The 9,280-nt window shown below is 39.0% G+C and overlaps 1 protein-coding gene across 1 annotated transcript; it reads right to left on the bottom strand.

The window, feature by feature from the left end:
- Positions 1-6,288: 6,288 nt before the first annotated feature.
- Positions 6,289-9,038, bottom strand: LOC104460417 (chromosome unknown open reading frame, human C5orf15). Its single transcript, XM_010075417.1, has 2 exons — positions 8,424-9,038; positions 6,289-6,658 (listed from the first exon to the last, which is right to left on the bottom strand). The coding sequence occupies exons 1-2, from the start codon at positions 9,033-9,035 to the stop codon at positions 6,527-6,529; spliced, it is 744 nt and encodes a 247-aa protein (XP_010073719.1). The 5' UTR covers positions 9,036-9,038; the 3' UTR covers positions 6,289-6,526.
- Between the last annotated feature and the right edge of the window lie 242 nt (positions 9,039-9,280).

Genomic DNA, 9,280 nt, shown 5'->3' on the forward strand with positions numbered 1-9,280 from the left:
CCTCCTCAAACAACGCAGAACAGAATAATCCTTTTCTGAACCTCTGGCATCCCACCTGTTGGGATGCACAGTCAGCACGCATCAGAAATGAAAACCTATTCTAGATTAACTGGCAGAATTTCTCAGCTAATACCGAAAGGACAATTTTTAGACATCGAAAACCTTTACAGCAGATAATCAGCTGTTCCTTGCCCCAGTGACCGCAGCTCAAGAACAGCCACCCTGGTACAATTTCACTTGGAAACTTCGCAGAAGTATTAAGAATAAGCAGGAGATAACCTTAAAAGAGGGAAAAAAAAAAAAAATAAAAAAAAGAAAAAAAGATACATCCTAAAGTGAGTCATCGTGGCTCGTTGTAAGGCAGGAAACTATGCCATATAGAAACTTCTGAAATTTTCTTCCCTATCCGCTACTTGCAGAGGGGGAACAGTTACACGGAGAGCACAACCATGCTCCCCTCTGACAATGTAGATAAATGCAGGGACAAAAAGGACCTCCAGCAGTCCTCACAAGCCACCATGTGACACTGGCGGATGAAAGGCAATAAGGTACCAACAAAAATAGCCAACGTGATCCCACTGCCTTGCAGAGCCAGCTGGTAACGAGTATCAGCTTTGTGATCAAAGTCTCCAAATTCATGGAATCAGAATTTGAAATATTTCAGCATCCTTGGAAAATCTACAAACCTGAACTTCAGTTCTTAACCCCAGGCGCTTCCTTACATAGCTGTACTGCATCCGTTTCAACATGGTTTACAGAACAGTGCAAAGTGATTCCATCTGGTTTCACTTAATCTTTAATAAAACCTCAGCAAGTGCACCTCAGTAAGGATAACACGACCTTTGCATTTGCATTTTCATAAAGATAGGAAATTGCCAAGATTAGTTATTTTCAGTGGTAATAACTTAACAAGGCGATAGACCTTGTAATTAAAAATAAGTTTAAGGAGGCTGCTCAATGATTTTGATAATGATTTAAGGACCAATTACAGAAAAGATGTCATTCTTCCCTCTCTAATTAGATATATGGGAAACAGTGAAGCTGAGAAGTTCTGATAGTAACCATTTTTTATGACAGTCATATGCTCTATATCAGAAAAGTTTAACAAAAACCAGCACAGGGACCTCTCTTTAAAGGACACTGGAGTGTAAAAGAAAAGGTGGAAGAATGATGGTATTAGTTCTGCTGCTTTGTGGTGGCTGGGATATACGGCCTTGAAGATTACGGCTCTATCAGCCTTACACCAGGATTTAGGACTCCCATAAAGCTGCTCAGCCTTGTAGGAGCACAAAATGCAGCTTCGGTTGGGATTTGGGGCAGGAGAAGGAAGCCAAGCAGGTGCTGTGGGGTTCCAGGGCTGCAACGGGGCAGCACCACCCGCAGCCTCCCCAGGGAGCCCACTCAGGGATTCCCCTCCAAGAAAACCACAAAAACCAACCCAAAGCAAAAGAAACCTCAAATCCTCAGCCTGGCCTGGTCTCTCAGCAACAACAACAAAAAACAAAACCAAAGCAAAAATAAAACCACCAAAAAAAATTTAAAAAACACCAAAAAAACCCCCATTATGGTGAGGCTACAGTGCCCAGTTGCTCACCTGGACTCTAGAGGGTAAAATGCTCTTGTTTGGGCTTGGTTTTACAAGATAGCTTAATGATGGCTTTACAAGAAACCGAATTTGCTGCTACCGACTGGGGAATGTCTCCATCTCTGTCCTAAACCCTCCCATCGCCTGCCATGAGCCAGCTCTGGCACTGCTCTGGCTGCCAGGTAAACCAGCTCAGTGCCCCAGAATGACTGAATATCAACCCAGGAAAAAAATATTTAAAAAGAAAGAGGAATTATTTTGCTGGATTAGCAATGCTCTTACCTTCCAGAGCAGAGGAGCGTGGTGAGGGGAAGGCAGAGCCTCTCGGGGTGTCAGTAACCCAGCCCCACCGCTGGCAACACCCATGGGACCATCCCACCTTCCACCTGCAGCCTCCACCATCCTCATCACAGCCCTGCCTGGGCGGAGGATCTGCTCCCTCCTCTTCAGAGCAGGACCAGCTGTCGGATCACACCACCCTCCTCACCCCCAGCCCTGGCAGCATCACTGCCTCGAGATTTAGGGAGAAAATTGAGGCCCAAGCGAGCACCACCTGACAGATTTCTCTTTGCTCAGCTTTCCACAGACAATAAAAGCTCATAAAATCTCCCCCACTGTGGCTCATCGCAGGTTTCCTAAACTGACCATGGCTCAGAAAATCCCCGACCAATGTTTTGTCCACCTACTGCACCCTGTTCGGAAACTAAGGAAAGATTTCCTAATTCTGAGTTACAGCTGTAAAAGCATCCCCCTTCTCCTTCTAATATTTACAGTAGTCTGTGTCAGAGCCACAGAAATATACCTTTCTATTATTTTTGTAGCGTTTATTTAAGAGCTATCACGTTTTTCATCTCCACGTTGCAAATTAATTTCCCGTAACTCAAACCACGCTGCTCAGATAAACCGTTCTCTATTCACCCTGTGTACAACCGAGCAGCAGCCAAGGACAGTTGACTTAGTTGAATAATATGCACTGGTGCTAAATGAAAATTAAACTATAAATATTTTAAAATACCTGATTTCCTGGATAGTAAAAGTGAAATGTATCATTTGTTTAAACTATCCTATCCATTATTTCTCTCTTCATTTCATAAAACCCAACCACTAACAAGAACCTACATAGAGCCCCAACTTTCATCTTGAGAAGTTTAATCAGAAAGCTCTTCAGGAATATTTTATTCCTTTTATCAGAATACTGATGGAAGCCATAATTCACCTTAATGGGAGAAAGTTCCCTTTCTTCAGTAAAGAAATTCATCAAGACATTTCTTGTTGGTAAGATCTGATGTAAATCTGCTTGCTTTTTCCTCTATTTGATCTCAGCACTTTATGAATTTTTGATTGCCTGCTCTTAATTTTCCACAAGCAAATTCAATTAAAGAAATTAAAACCCAGTAGTTCAATCCCAATTACCTCATCAGCAAATGGCTCTTTCATTGCACAAGGGATGACATATGCCCCACTCTCCCGGTGCTGGCGGAGCCCTTATAAAACAGGATCACAAGAAACCTTTCCCTCTTTATTGGAACTATCAGGAAACAGCCAATTCGGCACGGCACTTCCCCTCTTCAGGCAATCATCCAAGGGCTATTACGAATGAAGAAATATACTTGAAAAAAAAAGTGTCGCAGACATTGTGTGCATGTCAAATCTTTCATCTGTACAAGGGTGCGGTCCTTTTTTTTACAGTACCAGCGTGACACAATGACACACAAATGCACTGAGAAGCAATTCAGCACAGTCATTAGCCAGGGCGGAGGTGACAGTTCACTATTTTCTAACTTTGTTTCTGGTATTATCTTGCAATAAGGGAAGGTGAACAAGTATATGCCACGTGGCAGGGACTGGATTGCAAGCTGCCTTTGGGAACAAGCTGATTATTCAGCACTCGCCTTTTCAGGACACAAATAACCAGTGGTAATTGGTACTGCAGCCTCTCTGCTATGCTGGCGTTACTAGCTGAATGCCGGAGTGGATCAACAGTGGACAGGCTTTAAGAACAGTGATATTCCACAAATATCGTTATCTAAGTTAATTTGCTAGGATGCATCCACAAACTTTCTGCTTTGGTATGACCAAAGGGCAACTTGCTACAATCACTGTACCCCCGAGTACTTAAAATACACTAGCATCCTAGAAGAGAATCTGTTTAGACAATTCTCCAAATGAACCCCACTGCTTAAAGAACTTCGAGGATTTCAAATTCATGTTGACTCCCTGTGAATTTGAAAACACTTGAAGAAGCTGCCCTTAGTACCATTAGTAAAGAGCCTTACTCAAAAACATGCTTGTATAAATATTTAAAATAATTTTTTCTTACTCGTGAGATGAAGAGGACGTACACAATAACTAGAGCAAGCAAAGAATAACTGCTCATCTCAAGTGCCTGGAGTGAAGTACCCGGAGGGAGGCAAAGCTGCACTCTGCTAAGACACGTGTGCCAGCCATGATTTCATAACCTCAAATATCAGTTACCTAACTCAAAGGATTCCAGTACTGAGATGACTACTGAGAGCAAAAGGCTCAAGATATGATTTTCTCCTCTAAAGTACCCTCATGCAAGAGCATCTTCAGAGCAGACAGCTAAGCGGACATTCCAGAAGAGAATTTATTAACATCTGCAGTACAGCCAAAATGAGTTGCAGTCCATTAGGCCTAAACACTGCTCGGTGCACCTAATGAATACTAAATCTGCTCGACAAGTACTGCCACAGCACATGTGATGACGGCAAAACAAACTGCAAAGACGCAGGTTTACTAATTGAGCTGACATTAGGCCTTTGACAGTTTTCCCTAAAAAATCTCACAAAAAGCAATCTTGCTATTAGCTGTGTATTCCTCCTCCTGCAAAAGTTATGGGGTTTTAAAAGAGTGGGTTTATTGGAAGGAGCAACTCCAAACGCTAGAAAGCTAATAAATTTCTCTCCCTACAGACAGTCTTTTCACAAGGACAAACAATTTGAGGGAAGAAGGGCAAGAAATCGCAAGATTTTTCCACCAATAAATTGACATAGTCTTAAAGGGGACACTGCTATTCGTTCAGAAACCTGGAGGAAAAACATTTAGATTGGTTTGATTCAGGCAGTTGAACTATGCTTCAAGAGCTCTGGAAGACATCCAAGACGGAATAACATAACACATATGTGAACTCCAGAAATCAACAAAGTATGCCTTATTTCTGCTAAGGCAGGTGCGTTCAGGTAGGAGTTCCAAGTATCTTCTATGGGAATTATTAATTGTATGACTTGGGTAAAAACTACTTGTTAAAGAAGTTATTAGTCCTACAGCTTAAACTATCACATTTAAGCCTTGCTATCCACCCTACATACCATTTAACAGATGTGTAAAACTAAACTCTGTACACTCCCTCCACAGAGATAATTCAACCAGTAACAGAAAAGATGATTTGAACTGGTTGTCCCATCCCAAGCACAAGCAAGCTCTTTATCGTGAAGTACTGTAAAAAGCAGTGAACAGTTACGATGAAAACCACAAGCTTATTATTGTCATTTATTTTAAAAACCTTATTCAAAATATTAAGTGATACAAGTCCAAATATGATAAAAATTACTGCAAGAAAAGAGTTTGGGGATATTTTTGTCTGTGCTTTACTTCTTGTGGTTATGAAAAGAATGCATTTAACAGTAGGATTTAGAACTTTTAGCACTTCATTCGTAAGATAGTATCATGCCTTCAGACTCCTCATGCCAATAGCTGTAAATTTGATTTTTTTCAAAATGTTACATACCTACTTGAATACCAAGTCATTAATTATGAGGTTCTGATCCACTATTATTTACATATTTATCAGTTTGAAAACTAAATCACAAACAGAATGTACAGAAAACTAAGATTTTATATTTTACAACTCATTAAAACATAAATAATGAAAGTACAAAAGACAAGGTAAAAAAAAAACAACCTAGTGTACCAGTAACTTGATTTACATTAATGCGTAAATGTTTGTCAAAAATTAGAGTGTGCTGTCCACAGACTGGCAGCCCCATACACCATTACTTTCATCTGCCTGTTACCTGGGTCAGAATAACAATAAAAACAATTATTCTTACATTTTCACCTCTACCATTTATAACAAAGCGAACCACATAACTGTTTCCCAACTGTCTTAAAATTCAACAGAAAGCTTTGATGTATTGAAAGCCTGTCAACTATCTCTATTTTTAGTAAGATTATTCAGCAAGGCTTATTTTCCATTCATTAATTACAAAGATAATGAAATAGTCATATATATTGTTAGAGAAAAAAACTGGACAGTCAAGAAGCTGCATACCTTCACAAAGATCTTGAACGTTTTAAAGAAATATATGGTATATAACTTCTGTAATAAAATGGTTTCTATACAAATATTTTTAAATTATTTACTGCATGAACATATACAGAAATTATGAAATTGCCACACTAGCTATTCTGCCTAAAATAGCATCAACTTATGCAACAAGAAAACAGAACAACAACAAAAAAAAGATGAAATATTTGCAGCATCAGGACTTAAGCACAGAAAAAAGTAATTATAACTCTGCAATATAGTGGGATTTATAAGCCGTATAAGTGACTAGCAGAGAGATCATTAGTTTGATTTACTGATGCCAAAGTCATTAATTTATTAGACCTAAAATATTTTATGCTTATTTTTAGTATTACCACTATTGACTGCCCCAGACAGAAAGGATAATGCTTAATGAATGGAAAGAGCACTAATTATTAAACTCTTTATCTTTATAGTTGACATAAAACCTGACCAAAGTAGCAAACAGATGTATCATGCCCTTGATCTTGCATGAGATTTAATCTCAAAACCATCCAGGTCAAAGAGAGTACATCTCATTTCAGGACAAGCAGCATATTTCGAATACCTGAACATCATTACATGACTAGGCAGGCAAAGAGTGATAAGTTCAGCAAAGTCAAATCACAGTGCTTTCAAAATACGTAGTCATTAGTTATTTTCAGGGAAGGCATCGCTTCATTAACGTTTTGATCTAAACGATGATATTCTACTGTCCTAGAGCACAGGCCATCCCTCCATCTTCGGCTCTGCACCAATAAGAAGATCTGAAAGAAAAAGCAGCCAACTTACACAATGCTACAGAGAAACATTTTAGTTTTGACAGACAGCTTAACAGTTCTATTGATATCACAGCTCTACCCCTTGATCCTGGCAATGGCGTCACTGTTGCTACAAAAAATGGCACTAGCAGTCAGCCATTCCCATACTGTCCTTGCCATCGACTCACTTACTGGCAACCCCAGTGGCAATCTGGAAAAAATACGGCATTCAACCCACAACTCCTTCAGTAAAGGTATGTGCGCAGCTTCAGAAGTATTGCATATACAGGCTATTAACCTGTCGCCAGATGGTGACATTTGTTAGTTTATTCATCTTAACTATTCTAACTATTCACTCTTTTTAAAAATAATTGTATCACCGGTGCTGAAAAAAAAGGGAACAGAAGCAGCAATGGTGTAATTTGATAAACCGTCTCTGTATTACAGCTCAGTGCCCCCCTCAGCAACATGAGCAGAGCAGTTGAGGTTACGAGATAAATCAAAGCACTCAAGTGATCAGATTTTTAAATGTCTATTATCTGCACTCTATCTAGCCTTGTTTCTTACCAACATCATCAAAGAATCTACTACCCAGGGCAACTATACTGGCAAGAGGGGAAATGGTACGGTGTAAGTGGGTGCAGGGAAAGAAAAAGGAGACTCTAAACCAGTTTGACTGTTGTCTCATAGAAATACATGCTACTATCTATGCACTTAAAGTACTAGTGCATTTTCAGTTTCCAAAAGTATTTCTACATGCCAAAAAGTAATATTAACAGATAGCTTTTCAATTACCCAAATCATACTACGAGCATTATCTCACTTACGTAGCAAAGACAAGGCATTTTTTAATCACTTATTTGAACTTCCCTCGAAGTTCAGTTTTCATACGTAACACAGTCTTCAACGTTTTCCCCTATAAAGACTTAGAAATGCACATTCAAGATATAGCATTGCACTATAAAGTAGAAGTTTTTGGAGTTTTTTAGCTTGTTCTTTTCAGAGTCCCCCAAATCCTCAACCAAATCAGTGATGTCTACAAGGATAAACATATCTAAAAACTAACCTATGATTTATTGCAAATTTGTGCATGCACCTGTACTGGGTCTGGCTGGGCTGGAGTTCATTTTCTATGCTAGCAATACATTTTGAAATAACACTGATCAAGCTACGTTTGAGATAAAGAGAATTAGTTTGTACTGAAGAAACAGCTACCTAAAAACACTAATTTTAGGCTTCTCTATGTAAAACTGGAAAGAGGGTTAAACATTCCCAAAAGTTTGTAGTTAACCCCTCAGAACTCCCATGATATGAAGGCCACCTTAAAGTGAATAACTTTGTAATAACAAAGGATTATCACTGTTGTAACAAGGACATTCCCACACTATTTGGGATTAAACCTTCCTTAATTTGCTGTTTATAATCCTGTGCAGAAACAAAATGAGTTAATCAATCGCCTTCGCTCAACTTGGCTCAGGTCTCATTTATAGAGCTCGTGCTGTAAACTGCCAGTGTCCACTACTGAACTGATTGATTACTGATGTTATCAATTAATTGATTTTCTAATCTAAAATGTTTCATTCAAGTTCATTTTAATTGTGCAGATAAAAATGACAGTAATGATCTGCATATTAGTATCACAACAAGACTAAGAGGTCAAAGATTCCATTCTCCAAAAAGCTAAGTTCCTCTTATAAGAAAAGTGTACAAGCAATGCAATTTAATTTTAAATACTACAGGTGTTTCTCTCAACCTTTCACAGCACACCTACCTTCCTCTTATTGTGATAGGTGACATAAACAACAGCTACTAAGAAGGCAACTACAACCAGGTGAAAAAAGAAATGGGTGTCTTCTTCGTCTTCTTCTTCCAGTCCTGTGACAGAAACATCTTTTATCTTCTCATCAAGGGTCTTGATCTCCTCATTGTAATTACTAATGGCGTCAGAGTCATCGTCTTCTGGCATCTCGAGAAGGTCTGGGTTGTATCTGGAATTTGGTGTCATTTCATAAGGAACATAGTCATCTCCTCCATCTGAGTCCATAGTTTCTTTTATGATGGGTGGTGAACTATTTAGGGGGTCTTTCAAATCTGTTAGAAGATCTTCTTCCTCAATTTTAGTATCTTCAGAAGCATCAACATCCATTTGAGATACAGAACTAGTAGTCACCACATGAGAGAGAACATCTGACGGAGAATCCCCTTTTCCTGTAGATGGTTTTACTGCGGTCACTGAATTGATTTTAGCTACTGTTGGGAATGCCTCTTTCGTTGAGCTTGCCTCTTTTTTTGTTGGGGCTATACTCTGCAAGCTGTCTGTCAAATTTTGGGATGTGTTTAGCGTTTCATTCACACTTCTAGAAGAAATAACTTTTTCAAGCATCTCCACTTTTCTAGAATCTGAGAAAAGGATGAAAACCAGTCAATATTAAGCATAAGGTGATAACTTCTTTAGTGATACTTCAGCTATAAATGAAAATTATTGCAAGGCATTTACTTTATAGACAAGAAATCATATGATAAGCAGGGCGTATTTCACACTGCAAACTTTTCATAATTTATATGCAGAGACACACACTCCTGTCCTTTGGCAATTTCAAAAGAGAAGTCTTTAGTGGGGCAGGAGTT

The sequence above is a fragment of the Pterocles gutturalis genome, unplaced genomic scaffold, assembly GCF_000699245.1.
Source record: "Pterocles gutturalis isolate BGI_N339 unplaced genomic scaffold, ASM69924v1 scaffold25142, whole genome shotgun sequence".
Classification (NCBI taxonomy): domain Eukaryota; kingdom Metazoa; phylum Chordata; class Aves; order Pterocliformes; family Pteroclidae; genus Pterocles; species Pterocles gutturalis.

Coding starts and splice junctions, on each gene's coding strand:
- LOC104460417 (XM_010075417.1), bottom strand. CDS start 9,035: ATGCTTGAAAAAGTTATTTCTTCTAGAAGTGTGAATGAAACGCTAAAC. Junction 6,659..8,423: donor CCTATCACAATAAGAGGAAG/GTAGGTGTGCTG, acceptor TTTTTCTTTCAG/ATCTTCTTATTGGTGCAGAG.